Source organism: Carcharodon carcharias (genome assembly GCF_017639515.1).
Source record: "Carcharodon carcharias isolate sCarCar2 chromosome 35 unlocalized genomic scaffold, sCarCar2.pri SUPER_35_unloc_5, whole genome shotgun sequence".
Classification (NCBI taxonomy): Eukaryota; Metazoa; Chordata; class Chondrichthyes; order Lamniformes; family Lamnidae; genus Carcharodon; species Carcharodon carcharias.
Genome location: NW_024470721.1, coordinates 806706 through 830060, shown reverse-complemented (window position 1 = coordinate 830060; position 23355 = coordinate 806706). Strand labels below are relative to the sequence as shown.

Here is a 23355-nt window from a genome sequence, read left to right as displayed (position 1 = left end):
AGTATATTTAAGGCTGAGACAGTCGGTGAGTATGTTTAAGGCTGAGACAGTCGGTGACTAAGTTTAAAGCTGAGAGAGTCGGTGAGTATGATTAAGGCCGAGACAGTTGGTGAGTATGTTTAAGGCTGAGACAGTCGGTGAGTATGTTTAAGGCTGACACAGTCGGTGAGTATGTTTAAGGCTGAGACAGGCGGTGAGTATGTTTAAAGCTGAGAGAGTCGGTGAGTATGATTAAGGCTGAGACAGTCGGTGAGTATGTTTAGGGCTGAGAGAGTCGGTGAGTATGTTTAAGTCTGAGACAGTCGTTGAGTATGTTTAAGACAGTGACAGTCGGTGAGTATGTTTAAAACGGAGAAAGTCAGTGAGTATATTTAAGGCTGAGACAGTCGGTGAGTATGTTTAAAGCTGAGACAGTCGGTGAGTATGTTTAAAGCTGAGACAGTCGGTGAGTATGTTTAAGACTGAGACAGTCGGTGAGTATGTTTAAGACTGAGACAGTCAGTGAGTATGTTTAAGGCTGAGACAGTCAGTGAGTATGTTTAAAGCTGAGACAGTCGGTGAGTATGTTTAAAGCTGAGAGAGTCAGTGAGTATGTTTAAGGCTGAGACAGTCGGTGAGTATGTTTAGGGCAGAGACAGTCGGTGAGTATATTTAAGGCTGAGACAGTCGGTGAGTATGTTTAAGACTGAGACAGTCGGTGAGTATGTTTAAGACTGAGACTGTCAGTGAGTATGTTTAAGGCTGAGACAGTCGGTGAGTATGTTTAAAGCTGAGACAGTCGGTGAGTATGTTTAAGTCTGAGACAGTCGGTGAGTATGTTTAAGACAGTGACAGTCGGTGAGTATGTTTAAAACGGAGACAGTCAGTGAGTATATTTAAGGCTGAGACAGTCGGTGAGTATGTTTAGGGCTGAGACAGTCAGTGAGTATGTTTAAGGCAGAGACAGTCGGTGAGTATGTTTAAAGCTGAGACAGTCGGTGAGTATGTTTAAAGCTGAGACAGTCGGTGAGTATGCTTAAGACTGAGACAGTCGGTGAGTATGTTTAAGACTGAGACAGTCAGTGAGTATGTTTAAGGCTGAGACAGTCAGTGAGTATGTTTAAAGCTGAGACAGTCGGTGAGTATGTTTAAAGCTGAGAGAGTCAGTGAGTATGTTTAAGGCTGAGACAGTCGGTGAGTATGTTTAGGGCAGAGACAGTCGGTGAGTATATTTAAGGCTGAGACAGTCGGTGAGTATGTTTAAGACTGAGACAGTCGGTGAGTATGTTTAAGACTGAGACAGTCAGTGAGTATGTTTAAGGCTGAGACAGTCGGTGAGTATGTTTAAAGCTGAGACAGTCGGTGAGTATGTTTAAAGCTGAGACAGTCGGTGAGTATGTTTAAAGCTGAGACAGTCGGTGAGTATGTTTAAAGCTGAGAGAGTCAGTGAGCATGTTTAAGGCTGAGACAGTCGGTGAATTTGTTTAAGGCTGAGACAGTCGGTGAATATGTTTAAGGCAGAGAAATTAGTGAGTATGTTTAAAGCAGAGACAGTCGGCGAGTATATTCAAGGCTGAGAGACTCGGTGAGTATGTTTAAAGCTGAGACAGTCGGTGAGTATATTTAAATCTGAGACAGTCGGTGAGTATATTTAAAGCTGAGACAGTCGGTGAGTATATTTAAAGCTGAGACAGTCGGTGAGTATGTTTAAAGCTGAGACAGTCGGAGAGTATGTTTAAGGCAGAGACAGTCGGTGAGTATATTTAAGGCTGAGAGAGTCGGTGAGCATGTTTAAGGCTGAGACAGTCGGTGAGTATGTTTAAGGCTGAGACAGTAGGTGAGTATGCTTAAAGCTGAGACAGTCGGAGAGTATGTTTAAGGCAGAGACAGTCGGTGAGTATATTTAAGGCTGAGAGAGTCGGTGAGCATGTTTAAGGCTGAGACAGTCGGTGAGTATGTTTAAAGCTAAGAGAGTCGGTGAGTATGTTTAAAGCTGAGAGTCGGTGAGCATGTTTAAGGCTGAGACAGTCGGTGAATTTGTTTAAGGCTGAGACAGTCAGTGAGTATGTTTAAGGCAGAGAAATTAGTGAGTATGTTTAAAGCAGAGACAGTCAGTGAGTATGTTTAAGGCAGAGACAGTCGGTGAGTATGTTCAAAGGTGAGACAGTCGGTGAGTATGTTTAAAGCTGAGACAGACGGTGAGTATGTTTAAGGCTTAGACAGTCGGTGAGTATGTTTAAGGCAGAGACAGTCGGTGAGTATGTTCAAAGGTGAGACAGTCGGTGAGTATGTTTAAAGCTGAGACAGTCGGTGAGTATATTTAAGGCTGAGACAGTCGGTGAGTATATTTAAGGCTGAGACAGTCGGTGAGTATGTTTAAGGCTGAGAGAGTCGGTGAGCATGTTTAAGGCTGAGACAGTCGGTGAGTATGTTTAAGGCTGAGACAGTAGGTGAGTATATTTAAGGCTGAGAGAGTCGGTGAGCATGTTTAAGGCTGAGACAGTCGGTGAGTATGTTTAAAGCTAAGACAGTCGGTGAGTATGTTTAAAGCTGAGAGTCGGTGAGCATGTTTAAGGCTGAGACAGTCGGTGAATTTGTTTAAGGCTGAGACAGTCAGTGAGTATGTTTAAGGCAGAGAAATTAGTGAGTATGTTTAAAGCAGAGACAGTCAGTGAGTATGTTTAAGGCAGAGACAGTCGGTGAGTATGTTCAAAGGTGAGACAGTCGGTGAGTATGTTTAAAGCTGAGACAGACGGTGAGTATGTTTAAAGCTTAGACAGTCGGTGAGTATGTTTAAGGCAGAGACAGTCGGTGTGTATGTTCAAGGTGAGACAGTCGGTGAGCATGTTTAAAGCTGAGACAGTCGGTGAGTATATTTAAGGCTGAGACAGTCGGTGAGTATATTTAAGGCTGAGACAGTCGGTGAGTATGTTTAAAGCTGAGAGAGTCGGTGAGCATGTTTAAGGCTGAGACAGTCGGTGAGTATGTTTAAGGCTGAGACAGTAGGTGAGTATATTTAAGGCTGAGACAGTCGGTGAGTATGTTTAAGGCTGAGACAGTCGGTGACTATGTTTAAAGCTGAGAGAGTCGGTGAGTATGATTAAGGCTGAGACAGTTGGTGAGTATGTTTAAGGCTGAGACAGTCGGTGAGTATGTTTAAGGCTGACACAGTCGGTGAGTATGTTTAAGGCTGAGACAGGCGGTGATTATGTTTAAAGCTGAGAGAGTCGGTGAGTATGATTAAGGCTGAGACAGTCGGTGAGTATGTTTACGGCTGAGAGAGTCGGTGAGTATGTTTAAGTCTGAGACAGTCGGTGAGTATGTTTAAGACAGTGACAGTCGGTGAGTATGTTTAAAACGGAGACAGTCAGTGAGTATATTTAAGGCTGAGACAGTCGGTGAGTATGTTTAGGGCTGAGACAGTCAGTGAGTATGTTTAAGGCAGAGACAGTCGGTGAGTATGTTTAAAGCTGAGACAGTCGGTGAGTATGTTTAAAGCTGAGACAGTCGGTGAGTATGTTTAAGACTGAGACAGTCGGTGAGTATGTTTAAGACTGAGACAGTCAGTGAGTATGTTTAAGGCTGAGACAGTCAGTGAGTATGTTTAAAGCTGAGACAGTCGGTGAGTATGTTTAAAGCTGAGAGAGTCAGTGAGTATGTTTAAGGCTGAGACAGTCGGTGAGTATGTTTAGGGCAGAGACAGTCGGTGAGTATATTTAAGGCTGAGACAGTCGGTGAGTATGTTTAAGACTGAGACAGTCGGTGAGTATGTTTAAGACTGAGACAGTCAGTGAGTATGTTTAAGGCTGAGACAGTCGGTGAGTATGTTTAAAGCTGAGACAGTCGGTGAGTATGTTTAAAGCTGAGACAGTCGGTGAGTATGTTTAAAGCTGAGACAGTCGGTGAGTATGTTTAAAGCTGAGAGAGTCAGTGAGCATGTTTAAGGCTGAGACAGTCGGTGAATTTGTTTAAGGCTGAGACAGTCGGTGAATATGTTTAAGGCAGAGAAATTAGTGAGTATGTTTAAAGCAGAGACAGTCGGCGAGTATATTCAAGGCTGAGAGACTCGGTGAGTATGTTTAAAGCTGAGACAGTCAGTGAGTATGGTTAAGGCTGAGACAGTCGGTGAGTATGTTGAAAGGTGAGACAGTCGGTGAGTATGTTTAAAGCTGAGATAGTCGGTGAGTATATTTAAGGCTGAGACAGTCGGTGAGTATGTTTACGGCTGAGAGAGTCGGTGAGTATGTTTAAGGCTGAGACAGACGGTGAGTATGTTTAAAGCAGAGACAGTCAGTGAGTATATTTAAGGCTGAGACAGTCGGTGAGTATGTTTAAGGCTGAGACAGTCGGTGAGTATGTTTAAGGCAGCGACAGTCGGTGAGTATGTTTACAGCTGAGACAGTCGGTGAGTATGTTTAAGACTGAGACAGTCGGTGAGTATGTTTAAGACTGAGACAGTCAGTGAGTATGTTTAAGGCTGAGACAGTCGGTGAGTATGTTTAAAGCTGAGACAGTCGGTGAGTATGTTTAAGGCTGAGACAGTCAGTTAGTATGTTTAAAGCTGAGACAGGCGGAGAGTATGTTTAAGGCAGAGACAGTTGGTGAGTATGTTTAAAGCTGAGACAGTCGGTGAGTATGTTTAAGGCAGAGACAGTCGGTGATTATGTTTAAGGCATAGACAGTCGGTGAGCATATTTAAGGCAGAGACAGTCAGTGAGTATGTTTAAAGCTGAGACAGTCGGTGAGTATGTTTAAAGCTGAGACAGTCGGTGAGTATGTTTAAACTGAGACAGTCTGTGAGTATGTTTAAAGCTGAGACAGTCGGAGAGTATATTTAAAGCTGAGACAGTCGGTGAGTATATTTAAAGCTGAGACAGTCGGTGAGTATGTTTAAAGCTGAGACAGTCGGAGAGTATGTTTAAGGCAGAGACAGTCGGTGAGTATATTTAAGGCTGAGAGAGTCGGTGAGCATGTTTAAGGCTGAGACAGTCGGTGAGTATGTTTAAAGCTAAGACAGTCGGTGAGTATGTTTAAAGCTGAGAGTCGGTGAGCATGTTTAAGGCTGAGACAGTCGGTGAATTTGTTTAAGGCTGAGACAGTCAGTGAGTATGTTTAAGGCAGAGAAATTAGTGAGTATGTTTAAAGCAGAGACAGTCAGTGAGTATGTTTAAGGCAGAGACAGTCGGTGAGTATATTTAAGGCTGAGACAGTCGGTGAATATGTTTAAAGCTGAGAGAGTCGGTGAGCATGTTTAAGGCTGAGACAGTCGGTGAGTATGTTTAAGGCTGAGACAGTAGGTGAGTATATTTAAGGCTGAGACAGTCGGTGAGTATGTTTAAGGCTGAGACAGTCGGTGACTAAGTTTAAAGCTGAGAGAGTCGGTGAGTATGATTAAGGCTGAGACAGTTGGTGAGTATGTTTAAGGCTGACACAGTCGGTGAGTATGTTTAAGGCTGAGACAGGCGGTGAGTATGTTTAAAGCTGAGAGAGTCGGTGAGTATGATTAAGGCTGAGACAGTCGGTGAGTATGTTTAGGGCTGAGAGAGTCGGTGAGTATGTTTAAGTCTGAGACAGTCGTTGAGTATGTTTAAGACAGTGACAGTCGGTGAGTATGTTTAAAACGGAGAAAGTCAGTGAGTATATTTAAGGCTGAGACAGTCGGTGAGTATGTTTAAAGCTGAGACAGTCGGTGAGTATGTTTAAAGCTGAGACAGTCGGTGAGTATGTTTAAGACTGAGACAGTCGGTGAGTATGTTTAAGACTGAGACAGTCAGTGAGTATGTTTAAGGCTGAGACAGTCAGTGAGTATGTTTAAAGCTGAGACAGTCGGTGAGTATGTTTAAAGCTGAGAGAGTCAGTGAGTATGTTTAAGGCTGAGACAGTCGGTGAGTATGTTTAGGGCAGAGACAGTCGGTGAGTATATTTAAGGCTGAGACAGTCGGTGAGTATGTTTAAGACTGAGACAGTCGGTGAGTATGTTTAAGACTGAGACAGTCAGTGAGTATGTTTAAGGCTGAGACAGTCGGTGAGTATGTTTAAAGCTGAGACAGTCGGTGAGTATGTTTAAGTCTGAGACAGTCGGTGAGTATGTTTAAGACAGTGACAGTCGGTGAGTATGTTTAAAACGGAGACAGTCAGTGAGTATATTTAAGGCTGAGACAGTCGGTGAGTATGTTTAGGGCTGAGACAGTCAGTGAGTATGTTTAAGGCAGAGACAGTCGGTGAGTATGTTTAAAGCTGAGACAGTCGGTGAGTATGTTTAAAGCTGAGACAGTCGGTGAGTATGCTTAAGACTGAGACAGTCGGTGAGTATGTTTAAGACTGAGACAGTCAGTGAGTATGTTTAAGGCTGAGACAGTCAGTGAGTATGTTTAAAGCTGAGACAGTCGGTGAGTATGTTTAAAGCTGAGAGAGTCAGTGAGTATGTTTAAGGCTGAGACAGTCGGTGAGTATGTTTAGGGCAGAGACAGTCGGTGAGTATATTTAAGGCTGAGACAGTCGGTGAGTATGTTTAAGACTGAGACAGTCGGTGAGTATGTTTAAGACTGAGACAGTCAGTGAGTATGTTTAAGGCTGAGACAGTCGGTGAGTATGTTTAAAGCTGAGACAGTCGGTGAGTATGTTTAAAGCTGAGACAGTCGGTGAGTATGTTTAAAGCTGAGACAGTCGGTGAGTATGTTTAAAGCTGAGAGAGTCAGTGAGCATGTTTAAGGCTGAGACAGTCGGTGAATTTGTTTAAGGCTGAGACAGTCGGTGAATATGTTTAAGGCAGAGAAATTAGTGAGTATGTTTAAAGCAGAGACAGTCGGCGAGTATATTCAAGGCTGAGAGACTCGGTGAGTATGTTTAAAGCTGAGACAGTCGGTGAGTATATTTAAATCTGAGACAGTCGGTGAGTATATTTAAAGCTGAGACAGTCGGTGAGTATATTTAAAGCTGAGACAGTCGGTGAGTATGTTTAAAGCTGAGACAGTCGGAGAGTATGTTTAAGGCAGAGACAGTCGGTGAGTATATTTAAGGCTGAGAGAGTCGGTGAGCATGTTTAAGGCTGAGACAGTCGGTGAGTATGTTTAAGGCTGAGACAGTAGGTGAGTATGCTTAAAGCTGAGACAGTCGGAGAGTATGTTTAAGGCAGAGACAGTCGGTGAGTATATTTAAGGCTGAGAGAGTCGGTGAGCATGTTTAAGGCTGAGACAGTCGGTGAGTATGTTTAAAGCTAAGAGAGTCGGTGAGTATGTTTAAAGCTGAGAGTCGGTGAGCATGTTTAAGGCTGAGACAGTCGGTGAATTTGTTTAAGGCTGAGACAGTCAGTGAGTATGTTTAAGGCAGAGAAATTAGTGAGTATGTTTAAAGCAGAGACAGTCAGTGAGTATGTTTAAGGCAGAGACAGTCGGTGAGTATGTTCAAAGGTGAGACAGTCGGTGAGTATGTTTAAAGCTGAGACAGACGGTGAGAATGTTTAAAGCTTAGACAGTCGGTGAGTATGTTTAATGCAGAGACAGTCGGTGAGTATGTTCAAAGGTGAGACAGTCGGTGAGTATGTTTAAAGCTGAGACAGTCGGTGAGTATATTTAAGGCTGAGACAGTCGGTGAGTATATTTAAGGCTGAGACAGTCGGTGAGTATGTTTAAGGCTGAGAGAGTCGGTGAGCATGTTTAAGGCTGAGACAGTCGGTGAGTATGTTTAAGGCTGAGACAGTAGGTGAGTATATTTAAGGCTGAGAGAGTCGGTGAGCATGTTTAAGGCTGAGACAGTCGGTGAGTATGTTTAAAGCTAAGACAGTCGGTGAGTATGTTTAAAGCTGAGAGTCGGTGAGCATGTTTAAGGCTGAGACAGTCGGTGAATTTGTTTAAGGCTGAGACAGTCAGTGAGTATGTTTAAGGCAGAGAAATTAGTGAGTATGTTTAAAGCAGAGACAGTCAGTGAGTATGTTTAAGGCAGAGACAGTCGGTGAGTATGTTCAAAGGTGAGACAGTCGGTGAGTATGTTTAAAGCTGAGACAGACGGTGAGTATGTTTAAAGCTTAGACAGTAGGTGAGTATGTTTAAGGCAGAGACAGTCGGTGTGTATGTTCAAGGTGAGACAGTCGGTGAGCATGTTTAAAGCTGAGACAGTCGGTGAGTATATTTAAGGCTGAGACAGTCGGTGAGTATGTTTAAAGCTGAGAGAGTCGGTGAGCATGTTTAAGGCTGAGACAGTCGGTGAGTATGTTTAAGGCTGAGACAGTAGGTGAGTATATTTAAGGCTGAGACAGTCGGTGAGTATGTTTAAGGCTGAGACAGTCGGTGACTATGTTTAAAGCTGAGAGAGTCGGTGAGTATGATTAAGGCTGAGACAGTTGGTGAGTATGTTTAAGGCTGAGACAGTCGGTGAGTATGTTTAAGGCTGACACAGTCGGTGAGTATGTTTAAGGCTGAGACAGGCGGTGATTATGTTTAAAGCTGAGAGAGTCGGTGAGTATGATTAAGGCTGAGACAGTCGGTGAGTATGTTTACGGCTGAGAGAGTCGGTGAGTATGTTTAAGTCTGAGACAGTCGGTGAGTATGTTTAAGACAGTGACAGTCGGTGAGTATGTTTAAAACGGAGACAGTCAGTGAGTATATTTAAGGCTGAGACAGTCGGTGAGTATGTTTAGGGCTGAGACAGTCAGTGAGTATGTTTAAGGCAGAGACAGTCGGTGAGTATGTTTAAAGCTGAGACAGTCGGTGAGTATGTTTAAAGCTGAGACAGTCGGTGAGTATGTTTAAGACTGAGACAGTCGGTGAGTATGTTTAAGACTGAGACAGTCAGTGAGTATGTTTAAGGCTGAGACAGTCAGTGAGTATGTTTAAAGCTGAGACAGTCGGTGAGTATGTTTAAAGCTGAGAGAGTCAGTGAGTATGTTTAAGGCTGAGACAGTCGGTGAGTATGTTTAGGGCAGAGACAGTCGGTGAGTATATTTAAGGCTGAGACAGTCGGTGAGTATGTTTAAGACTGAGACAGTCGGTGAGTATGTTTAAGACTGAGACAGTCAGTGAGTATGTTTAAGGCTGAGACAGTCGGTGAGTATGTTTAAAGCTGAGACAGTCGGTGAGTATGTTTAAAGCTGAGACAGTCGGTGAGTATGTTTAAAGCTGAGACAGTCGGTGAGTATGTTTAAAGCTGAGAGAGTCAGTGAGCATGTTTAAGGCTGAGACAGTCGGTGAAATTGTTTAAGGCTGAGACAGTCGGTGAATATGTTTAAGGCAGAGAAATTAGTGAGTATGTTTAAAGCAGAGACAGTCGGCGAGTATATTCAAGGCTGAGAGACTCGGTGAGTATGTTTAAAGCTGAGACAGTCAGTGAGTATGGTTAAGGCTGAGACAGTCGGTGAGTATGTTGAAAGGTGAGACAGTCGGTGAGTATGTTTAAAGCTGAGATAGTCGGTGAGTATATTTAAGGCTGAGACAGTCGGTGAGTATGTTTACGGCTGAGAGAGTCGGTGAGTATGTTTAAGGCTGAGACAGACGGTGAGTATGTTTAAAGCAGAGACAGTCAGTGAGTATATTTAAGGCTGAGACAGTCGGTGAGTATGTTTAAGGCTGAGACAGTCGGTCAGTATGTTTAAGGCAGCGACAGTCGGTGAGTATGTTTACAGCTGAGACAGTCGGTGAGTATGTTTAAGACTGAGACAGTCGGTGAGTATGTTTAAGACTGAGACAGTCAGTGAGTATGTTTAAGGCTGAGACAGTCGGTGAGTATGTTTAAAGCTGAGACAGTCGGTGAGTATGTTTAAGGCTGAGACAGTCAGTTAGTATGTTTAAAGCTGAGACAGGCGGAGAGTATGTTTAAGGCAGAGACAGTTGGTGAGTATGTTTAAAGCTGAGACAGTCGGTGAGTATGTTTAAGGCAGAGACAGTCGGTGATTATGTTTAAGGCATAGACAGTCGGTGAGCATATTTAAGGCAGAGACAGTCAGTGAGTATGTTTAAAGCTGAGACAGTCGGTGAGTATGTTTAAAGCTGAGACAGTCGGTGAGTATGTTTAAACTGAGACAGTCTGTGAGTATGTTTAAAGCTGAGACAGTCGGAGAGTATATTTAAAGCTGAGACAGTCGGTGAGTATATTTAAAGCTGAGACAGTCGGTGAGTATGTTTAAAGCTGAGACAGTCGGAGAGTATGTTTAAGGCAGAGACAGTCGGTGAGTATATTTAAGGCTGAGAGAGTCGGTGAGCATGTTTAAGGCTGAGACAGTCGGTGAGTATGTTTAAAGCTAAGACAGTCGGTGAGTATGTTTAAAGCTGAGAGTCGGTGAGCATGTTTAAGGCTGAGACAGTCGGTGAATTTGTTTAAGGCTGAGACAGTCAGTGAGTATGTTTAAGGCAGAGAAATTAGTGAGTATGTTTAAAGCAGAGACAGTCAGTGAGTATGTTTAAGGCAGAGACAGTCGGTGAGTATATTTAAGGCTGAGACAGTCGGTGAATATGTTTAAAGCTGAGAGAGTCGGTGAGCATGTTTAAGGCTGAGACAGTCGGTGAGTATGTTTAAGGCTGAGACAGTAGGTGAGTATATTTAAGGCTGAGACAGTCGGTGAGTATGTTTAAGGCTGAGACAGTCGGTGACTAAGTTTAAAGCTGAGAGAGTCGGTGAGTATGATTAAGGCTGAGACAGTTGGTGAGTATGTTTAAGGCTGAGACAGTCGGTGAGTATGTTTAAGGCTGACACAGTCGGTGAGTATGTTTAAGGCTGAGACAGGCGGTGAGTATGTTTAAAGCTGAGAGAGTCGGTGAGTATGATTAAGGCTGAGACAGTCGGTGAGTATGTTTAGGGCTGAGAGAGTCGGTGAGTATGTTTAAGTCTGAGACAGTCGTTGAGTATGTTTAAGACAGTGACAGTCGGTGAGTATGTTTAAAACGGAGAAAGTCAGTGAGTATATTTAAGGCTGAGACAGTCGGTGAGTATGTTTAAGGCTGAGACAGTCAGTGTGTATGTTTAAGGCAGAGACAGTCGGTGAGTATGTTTAAAGCTGAGACAGTCGGTGAGTATGTTTAAAGCTGAGACAGTCGGTGAGTATGTTTAAGACTGAGACAGTCGGTGAGTATGTTTAAGACTGAGACAGTCAGTGAGTATGTTTAAGGCTGAGACAGTCGGTGAGTATGTTTAAAGCTGAGACAGTCGGTGAGTATGTTTAAAGCTGAGACAGTCGGTGAGTATGTTTAAAGCAGAGACAGTCGGTGAGTATGTTTAAGACTGAGACAGTCGGTGAGTATGTTTAAGACTGAGACAGTCAGTGAGTATGTTTAAGGCTGAGACAGTCGGTGAATTTTTTTAAGGCTGAGACAGTCGGTGAATATGTTTACGGCAGAGAAATTAGTGAGTATGTTTAAAGCAGAGACAGTCGGCGAGTATATTCAAGGCTGAGAGACTCGGTGAGTATGTTTAAAGCTGAGACAGTCAGTGAGTATGGTTAAGGCTGAGACAGTCGGTGTGTATGTTGAAAGGTGAGACAGTCGGTGAGTATGTTTAAAGCTGAGATAGTCGGTGAGTATATTTAAGGCTGAGACAGTCGGTGAGTATGTTTACGGCTGAGAGAGTCGGTGAGTATGTTTAAGGCTGAGACAGACGGTGAGTATGTTTAAAGCAGAGACAGTCAGTGAGTATATTTAAGGCTGAGACAGTCGGTGAGTATGTTTAAGGCTGAGACAGTCGGTGAGTATGTTTAAGGCAGCGACAGTCGGTGAGTATGTTTACAGCTGATACAGTCGGTGAGTATGTTTAAGACTGAGACAGTCAGTGAGTATGTTTAAGGCTGAGACAGTCGGTGAGTATGTTTAAAGCTGAGACAGTCGGTGAGTATGTTTAAGGCTGAGACAGTCAGTTAGTATGTTTAAAGCTGAGACAGGCGGAGAGTATGTTTAAGGCAGAGACAGTTGGTGAGTATGTATAAAGCTGAGACAGTCGGTGAGTATGTTTAAGGCAGAAACAGTCGGTGAGTATGTTTAAGGCTTAGACAGTCGGTGAGCATATTTAAGGCAGAGACATTCAGTGAGTATGTTTAAAGCTGAGACAGTCGGTGAGTATGTTTAAAGCTGAGACAGTCGGTGAGTATGTTTAAACTGAGACAGTCTGTGAGTATGTTTAAGGCTGAGACAGTCGGTGCGTATGTTTAAAGCTGAGACAGTCGGTGAGTATGTTTAAAGCTGAGAGAGTCGGTGAGTATGTTTAAGGCAGAGACAGTCGGTGAGTATGTTTAAAGCTGAGACAGTCGGTGAGTATGTTTAAAGCTGAGACAGTCGGTGAGTATGTTTAAAGCTGAGAGAGTCGGTGAGTATGTTTAAAGCAGAGACAGTCGGTGAGTATGTTTAAAGCAGAGACAGTCGGTGAGTATGTTTAAAGCAGAGACAGTCGGTGAGTATGTTTAAAGCACAGACAGTCGGTGAGTATGTTTAAAGCTGAGAGAGTCGGTGAGTATGTTTAAAGCAGAGACAGTCGGTGAGTATGTTTAAAGCAGAGACAGTCGGTGAGTATGTTTAAAGCTGAGAGAGTCGATGAGTATCTTTAAAGCAGAGACAGTCGGTGAGTATGTTTAAAGCTGAGACAGTCGGTGAGTATGTTTAAAGCTGAGACAGTCGGTGAGTATGTTTAAAGCTGAGAGAGTCGGTGAGTATGTTTAAAGCTGAGACAGTCGGTGAGTATGTTTAAGGCTGAGACAGTCAGTGAGTATGTTTAAAGCTGAGACAGTCGGTGAGTATGTTTAAAGCTGAGAGAGTCGGTGAGTATGTTTAAGGCAGAGACAGTCGGTGAGTATGTTTAAGGCTGAGCGAGTCGGTGAGTATGTTTAAAGCTGAGACAGTCGGTGAGTATGTTTAACGCTGAGACAGTCGGTGAGTATGTTTAAAGCTGAGACAGTCGGTGAGTATGTTTATAGCAGAGACAGTCGTTGAGTATGTTTAAAGCTGAGACAGTCGGTGAGTATGTTTAAGACTGAGACAGTTGGTGAGTATGTTTAAAGCAGAGACAGTCGGTGAGTATGTTTAAAGCTGAGAGAGTCGGTGAGTATCTTTAAAGCAGAGACAGTCGGTGAGTATGTTTAAAGCTGAGACAGTCGGTGAGTATGTTTAAAGCTGAGACAGTCGGTGAGTATGTTTAAAGCTGAGAGAGTCGGTGAGTATGTTTAAAGCTGAGACAGTCGGTGAGTATGTTTAAGGCTGAGACAGTCGGTGAGTATGTTTAAAGCTGAGACAGTCGGTGAGTATGTTTAAAGCTGAGAGAGTTGGTGAGTATGTTTAAGGCAGAGACAGTCGGTGAGTATGTTTAAAGCTGAGACAGTCGGTGAGTATGTTTAAGGCTGAGACAGTTGGTGAGTATGTTTAAAGCTGAGACAGTCGGTGAGTATGTTTAAGGCTGAGCGAGTCGGTGAGTATGTTTAAAGCTGAGACAGTCGGTGAGTATGTTTAATGCTGAGACAGTCGGTGAGTATGTTTAAAGCTGAGACAGTCGGTGAGTATGTTTATAGCAGAGACAGTCGTTGAGTATGTTTAAAGCTGAGACAGTCGGTGAGTATGTTTAAGACTGAGACAGTCGGTGAGTATGTTTAAAGCTGAGACAGTCGGTGAGTATGTTTAAGACTGAGACATTCGGTGAGTATGGTTAAAGCTGAGACAGTCGGTGATTATGTTTAAAGCTGAGACAGTCGGTGAGTATGTTTAAAGCAGAAACAGTTTCTGAGTATGTTTAAAGCTGAGAGAGTCGGTGAGTATGTTTAAAGCTGAGACAGTCGGTGAGTATGTTTAAAGCTGAGACAGTCAGTGAGTATGTTTAAAGCAGAGACAGTCGGTGAGTATGTTTAAGGCTTAGACAGTCGGTGAGTATGTTTAAAGCTGAGACAGTCGGTGAGTATGTTTAAAGCTGAGACAGTCGGTGAGTATGTTTAAGGCTGAGACAGTCGGTGAGTGTGTTTAAGACTGAGACAGTTGGTGAGTATGTTTAAAGCAGAGACAGTCGGTGAGTATGTTTAAAGCTGAGAGAGTCGGTGAGTATCTTTAAAGCAGAGACAGTCGGTGAGTATGTTTAAAGCTGAGACAGTCGGTGAGTATGTTTAAAGCTGAGACAGTCGGTGAGTATGTTTAAAGCTGAGAGAGTCGGTGAGTATGTTTAAAGCTGAGACAGTCGGTGAGTATGTTTAAGGCTGAGACAGTCGGTGAGTATGTTTAAAGCTGAGACAGTCGGTGAGTATGTTTAAAGCTGAGAGAGTTGGTGAGTATGTTTAAGGCAGAGACAGTCGGTGATTATGTTTAAAGCTGAGACAGTCGGTGAGTATGTTTAAAGCAGAAACAGTTTCTGAGTATGTTTAAAGCTGAGAGAGTCGGTGAGTATGTTTAAAGCTGAGACAGTCGGTGAGTATGTTTAAAGCTGAGACAGTCAGTGAGTATGTTTAAAGCAGAGACAGTCGGTGAGTATGTTTAAGGCTTAGACAGTCGGTGAGTATGTTTAAAGCTGAGACAGTCGGTGAGTATGTTTAAAGCTGAGACAGTCGGTGAGTATGTTTAAGGCTGAGACAGTCGGTGAGTGTGTTTAAGACTGAGACAGTTGGTGAGTATGTTTAAAGCAGAGACAGTCGGTGAGTATGTTTAAAGCTGAGAGAGTCGGTGAGTATCTTTAAAGCAGAGACAGTCGGTGAGTATGTTTAAAGCTGAGACAGTCGGTGAGTATGTTTAAAGCTGAGACAGTCGGTGAGTATGTTTAAAGCTGAGAGAGTCGGTGAGTATGTTTAAAGCTGAGACAGTCGGTGAGTATGTTTAAGGCTGAGACAGTCGGTGAGTATGTTTAAAGCTGAGACAGTCGGTGAGTATGTTTAAAGCTGAGAGAGTTGGTGAGTATGTTTAAAGCTGAGACAGTCGGTGAGTATGTTTAAAGCTGAGACAGTCGGTGAGTATGTTTAAGGCTGAGACAGTTGGTGAGTATGTTTAAAGCTGAGACAGTCGGTGAGTATGTTTAAGGCTGAGCGAGTCGGTGAGTATGTTTAAAGCTGAGACAGTCGGTGAGTATGTTTAATGCTGAGACAGTCGGTGAGTATGTTTAAAGCTGAGACAGTCGGTGAGTATGTTTATAGCAGAGACAGTCGTTGAGTATGTTTAAAGCTGAGACAGTCGGTGAGTATGTTTAAGACTGAGACAGTCGGTGAGTATGTTTAAAGCTGAGACAGTCGGTGAGTATGTTTAAGACTGAGACATTCGGTGAGTATGGTTAAAGCTGAGACAGTCGGTGATTATGTTTAAAGCTGAGACAGTCGGTGAGTATGTTTAAAGCAGAAACAGTTTCTGAGTATGTTTAAAGCTGAGAGAGTCGGTGAGTATGTTTAAAGCTGAGACAGTCGGTGAGTATGTTTAAAGCTGAGACAGTCAGTGAGTATGTTTAAAGCAGAGACAGTCGGTGAGTATGTTTAAGGCTTAGACAGTCGGTGAGTATGTTTAAAGCTGAGACAGTCGGTGAGTATGTTTAAAGCTGAGACAGTCGGTGAGTATGTTTAAGGCTGAGACAGTCGGTGAGTGTGTTTAAAGCAGAGACAGTCGGTGAGTATGTTTAAAGCTGAGAGAGTCGGTGAGTCTGCTTAAAGCAGAGAGAGTCGGTGAGTATGTTTAAAGCTGAGACAGTCGGTGAGTATGTTTAAAGCTGAGACAGTCGGTGAGTATGTTTAAAGCTGAGAGAGTCAGTGAGTATTTTTAAGGCTTAGACATTCGGTGAGTATGTTTAAAGCAGAGACAGTCGGTGAATATGTTTAAAGCAGAAACAGTTTCTGAATGTTTAAAGCTGAGAGAGTCGGTGAGTATGTTTAATGCTGAGAGAGTCGGTGAGTATGTTTAACGCTTAGACAGTCGGTGAGTATGTTTAAAGCTGAGACAGTCGGTGAGCATATTTAGTGCTGAGACAGTCGGTGAGCATATTTAAGGCTGAGATAGTTGAGTATATTGAATTCAGAGATGGATCGATTGTTGGGTACAAAAGGGGATGAAGGAGTTGTGTGGGAGTGTGAAGTGGAGGGGGAAAATCATTGTGATCTTCTTGAACAATGGAACAGACTCGAGGGGCTGAATGGCCCTCTTGCTCCTGATGTTCTTCCAGGAGGTTAAGGGGAGATTTAACAAATGCTTCCACAATTCTGAGGGTACACTGGAAACACTGGCCGGAGGGCCGGTAACCAGACGGGGTGGGGGGGACACAGATTGAAGAGAATCGGTAAAAGATCCAGAGGGGGTGGGGGGGAGATGAGGAGAATGTGTCTGACCCAGTGAGTTGTGGTGGTCTGGAAGGCGCTGCCTGAAAGGGCGGTGGAAGCAGATTCAATAGGAACGTTCAAAAGGGAGGGAATTGGAGAAATACTCGATTCACAGGGTGTGTGGGGGGGGGCAGAGAGTAGGATTAATGGGATAGATCTTACAAAGAGCCAGCAGAAGCATGATGGGCGCAATGGCCTCCACCTGTGCTGTATCACTCAAAATCAGTGGTTTCAGGCTTGTATGTTCGTTGTTTATATCAATGCTGTACCATTGCCAGAGGAATATGGAGGAATGAGGCCATTCAGCCCTTTGCAATGCTGCTGTTTCCTCACACTAACCTTGCTGAGTTCCGAGGCTGGTTTCTCAGAATGTTGCCGGTCCAGTTTGCTGGCTGCAGTCCGGTCTGGCCTGTGACTCAGCTGCATTAGGTCCAACGTGTTCCTTCTCTCCTGAATCGCGACAGAAACACTGTGCCTGTCAACAAATAAACAGCTCAGTGAACGCAGAGTACACACCTACCCATGGCGGGGTGGGGGGGGGCACACACACACACACACACACACATACACACACATACACACCCTCCACACACACACACCCCCTCCACACACACACACACACACCCTCCACACACACACACCCCCTCCACACACACACACACACCCTCCACACACACACACCCCCTCCACACACACACACACACACCCTCCACACACACACACCCCCCTCCACACACACACACACACCCTCCACACACACACACCCCCTCCACACACACACATACACCCTCCACACACACACACCCCCTCCACACACACACACACACACACACACCCTCCACACACACACATACACCCTCCACACACACACACACACCCTCCCCACACACACACACCCCCCCTCCACACACACACATACACACCCTCCACACACACACACACCCCCTCCACACACACACCCCCTCCACACACACACACACCCCCTCCACACACACACACCCCCCCTCCACACACACACATACACACCCTCCACACACACACACACCCCCTCCACACACACACCCCCTCCACACACACACACACACCCTCCACACACACACACACCCCCTCCACACACACACCCCCTCCACACACACACACACCCCCCCTCCACACACACACACCCCCTCCACACACACACATACACACCCTCCACACACACACATACACACCCTCCACACACACACATACACACCCTCCACACACACACCCTCCACACACACACACACCCTCCACACACACACACACACACACACCCTCCACACACACACCCCCTCCACACACACACACACACACCCTCCACACACACACACACCCTCTCCACACACACACACACCCTCCCCACACACACACACACCCTCCCCACACACACACACCCTCCCCGCACACACACACACACCCTCCCCACACACACACACCCCCTCCCCACACACACACACACACCCTCCACACACACACATACACACCCTCCACACACACACATACACACCCTCCACACACACACACACCCCCTCCACACACACACACACACACACACACACACACCCTCCACACACACACACACCCCCTCCACACACACACACACACCCCCTCCACACACACACACCCCCTCCACACACACACACACACACCCTCCACACACACACCCCCTCCACACACACACACACACACACCCTCCACACACACACACACCCTCCCCACACACACACACACCCTCCCCACACACACACACCCCCTCCCCACACACACACACACACACATACACACCCTCCACACACACACACACCCCCTCCACACACACACACACCCTCCACACACACACACACACCCTCCACACACACACACACACCCCCTCCACACACACACACACACCCTCCACACACACACACACCCCCTCCACACACGAACACCCTCCACACACACATGTACACACCCTCCACACACACATACACACCCCCTCCACACACACACACACCCTCCACACACACACACACCCTCCACACACACACACACACCCCTTCCACACACACACACACACACACCCTTCACACACACACACACACACCCTCCACACACACACACACACCCTCCACACACACACACACACCCTCCACACACACACACCCCCTCCACACACACACACACCCTCCCCACACACACACACCCTCCCCACACACACACACACACCCTCCCCACACACACACACCCTCCACACACACACACACACCCCCTCCACACACACACACACCCTCCACACACACACACACACACACCCTCCACACACACACACACCCTCCACACACACACACACACACCCTCCACACACACACACACACACCCTCCACACACACACACATACACACACATACACACCCTCCACACACACACACCCCCTCCACACACGCACCCCCTCCACACACGAACACCCTCCACACACACACGTACACACCCTCCACACACACACACACACCCCCTCCACACACACACACACCCTCCACACACACACACACCCTCCACACACACACACACACCCCTTCCACACACACACACAGACACCCTCCACACACACACACACCCTCCACACACACATACATACACACACACACACATACACACACACACACCCCCTCCACACACACACACCCACCCTCCACACACACACACACACACACACACCCTCCACACACACACTCACACACATACATACACACACACACATACACACACACACACACCCTCCACACACACACACCCTCCACACACACACACCCCCTCCACACACACACACCCCCTCCACACACACACACACCCTCCCCACACACACACACACACCCTCCCCACACACACACACACCCTCCACACACACACACACCCTCCACACACACACACACACCCCCTCCACACACACACACACCCTCCACACACACACACACACCCTCCACACACACATACATACACACACACATACATACACACACACACACCCTCCCCACACACACACACACACACACACATACACACCCTCCACACACACACACACCCCCTCCACACACACACACACCCTCCACACACACACACACACCCTCCACACACACACACACCCCCTCCACACACACACACACACCCTCCACACACACACACACCCCCTCCACACACGAACACCCTCCACACACACATGTACACACCCTCTACACACACATACACACCCCCTCCACACACACACACACCCTCCACACACACACACACCCTCCACACACACACACACACCCCTTCCACACACACACACACACACACCCTTCACACACACACACACCCTCCACACACACACACACACCCCCTCCACACACACACACACCCTCCACACACACACACACACACACACCCTCCACACACACACACACACCCTCCACACACACACACACACACCCTCCACACACACACACACACACACCCCTTCCACACACACACACACCCTCCACACACACACACACACACCCTCCACACACACACACACCCTCCACACACACACACACACACCCTCCACACACACACACACACACCCTCCACACACACACACACACACCCTCCACACACACACACACCCTCCACACACACATACATACACACACACATACACACCCTCCACACACACACACACCCCCTCCACACACACACACACCCTCCATACACACACACACACCCCCTCCACACACACACACACCCTCCACACACACACACACCCTTCACACACACACACACACCCCTTCCACACACACACACAGACACCCTCCACACACACACACACCCTCCACACACACACACCCCCTCCACACACATATACATACACACACACACATACACACACACACACCCCCTCCACACACACACACCCACCCTCCACACACACACACACACACACACACCCTCCACACACACACACCCTCCACACACACACACCCTCCACACACACACACCCCCTCCACACACACACACCCCCTCCACACACACACACACCCTCCCCACACACACACACACACACCCTCCCCACACACACACACACACCCTCCACACACACACACACCTTCCACACACACACACACCCCCTCCACACACACACACACCCTCCACACACACACACACACCCTCCACACACACACACACCCTCCACACACACATACATACACACACACATACATACACACACACACACCCCCTCCACACACACACACCCACCCTCCACACACACACACACACACACCCTCCACACACACACTCACACACATACATACACACACACACATACACACACACACACACCCTCCACACACACACACCCTCCACACACACACACCCCCTCCACACACACACACCCCCTCCACACACACACACACCCTCCCCACACACACACACACACACCCTCCCCACACACACACACACCCTCCACACACACACACACACCCTCCACACACACACACACCCTCCACACACAAACACACACACCCTCCACACACACACACACCCTCCACACACACACACACACACACCCCTTCCACACACACACACACCCTCCACACACACACACACACACACACCCTCCACACACACACACCCTCCACACACACACACACACATACACACCCTCCACACACACACACCCCCTCCACACACGCACCCCCTCCACACACGAACACCCTCCACACACACACGTACACACCCTCCACACACACACACACACACCCTCCACACACACACACACCCTCCACACACACACACACCCTCCACACACACACACACACCCCTTCCACACACACACACACACCCCTTCCACACACACACACCCTCCACACACACACCCTCCACACACACACACACACACACACACACACCCTCCACACACACACACACACACACACACACACCCTCCACACACACACACACACACTCACACACACACCCTCACACACACTCACACACACACCCTCACACACACACATGCACACACACACACACACTCACACACATACATACACACACACACACACACATACATACACACACACATACACACACACCCTCCACAGACACACCCTCCACACACACACCCTCCACACACACACACACAAATACACATACACACACACACATACACACACACACACTCACACACACAGAGCTCAGTGAACGCAGAGTACACACCTCCCCATGGGGACGCGCACACGCACACACACACACACACACACACATACACACACACTCTCCACACACCCTCCACACACACACCCACACTTACACCCACATACACACACACACAGCTCAGTGAACGCAGAGTACGCACCTGCCCATGGGGTCGCGCACACACACACACACACACACACACACCCTCCACAAGCACACACACACACCCTCCACACACACACCCTCCACACACACACCCACACTTACACACACATACACACACACACAGCTCAGTGAACGCAGAGTACGCACCTGCCCATGGGGTCGCGCGCACACACACACACACACACCCTCCACACACACACACACACCCTCCACACACACACCCTCCACACACACACCCACACTTACACACACCCACACAGCTCAGTGAACGCAGAGTACACACCTCCCCATGGGGGCACACACACAGCCTCACATCTTGAGGGACATCACCACTCACACACACACACACCCACACCCACAGAGCAGTGAACGCAGAGTACGCACCTGCCCATGGGGTCGCGCACACACACACACACACACACCCTCCACAAGCACACACACACACCCTCCACACACACACCCTCCACACACACACCCACACTTACACACACATACACACATATACACACACACACAGCTCAGTGAACGCAGAGTACGCACCTGCCCATGGGGTCGCGCGCACACACACACACACACCCTCCACACACACACACACACCCTCCACACACACACCCTCCACACACACACCCACACTTACACACACCCACACAGCTCAGTGAACGCAGAGTACACACCTCCCAATGGGGGCACACACACACCCTCACATCTTGAGGGACATCACCACTCACTCACACACACACACACACAGAGCAGTGAACGCAGAGTACGCACCTCCCCATGTTGGGACACACACGCACACACACACACACAGCTCAGTGAACGCAGAGTACGCACCTCCCCATGTGGGGACACACACACACACACACACACACAGCTCAGTGAACATAGGGTACACACCTCCCCATGGGGAAGCACACACAAACACACGCACAAACACAGATCTGTGAATGCAGAGAGAGTACACACCTCCCCATGGCGAGGCACACACGTATACACAAACACACACACTGACACGCTGGCACACACACCCCTCAGTGAATGCAGAGAGTACGCACCTCTTCCCAGGGGGACACACACACAGCTGATACACAAAGACACATATACATAAACACGTAGACATGATCGGCACCCCATCCACCAGCTTCAACATTCACTCCCTCCACCACCGACGCACAGGGGCAGCAGTGTGTGTACCATCTACAAGATGCACTGCAGCATCTCGCCAAGGCTCCTTCGACAGCGCCGTCCAAACCCACCACCTCTACCATCTAGAAGGACAAGGGCAGCAGACACATGGGGAACACCCACCACCTGCAAGTTCCCCTCCGAGCCACTCACCATCCCGACTTGGAAATATATCGGCCGTTCCTTCACTGTCGCTGGGCCAAAATCCTGGAACTCCCTCCCTAACAGCACGGTGGGTGTACCTACACCACACGGACACAATCCTGGAACTCCCTCCCTAACAGCGCCATGGGTGTACCTACACCACACGGACACAATCCTGGAACTCCCTCCCTAACAGCACGGTGGGTGTACCTACACCACACGGACCCAATCCTGGAACTCCCTCCCTAACAGCACGGTGGGTGTACCTACACCACACGGACCCAATCCTGGAACTCCCTCCCTAACAGCACGGTGGGTGTACCTACACCACACGGACCCAATCCTGGAACTCCCTCCCTAACAGCACGGTGGGTGTACCTACACCACACGGACACAATCCTGGAACTCCCTCCCTAACAGCACGGTGGGTGTAC

General features: G+C 47.4%; 1 protein-coding gene across 3 annotated transcripts in view; it reads right to left on the bottom strand.

Annotated features, from left to right (window-relative positions):
* LOC121274258 (SLIT-ROBO Rho GTPase-activating protein 3-like) overlaps positions 1-23355 on the bottom strand; it is a 282583-nt gene that overhangs the window by 38232 nt on the left and 220996 nt on the right. For all 3 annotated transcript variants that reach the window (XM_041181468.1, XM_041181470.1, XM_041181469.1), the window contains one exon: positions 16553-16688. In XM_041181468.1, the coding sequence (XP_041037402.1) occupies positions 16553-16688 (136 nt within the window). The remainder of the gene's footprint in view (positions 1-16552; positions 16689-23355) is intronic.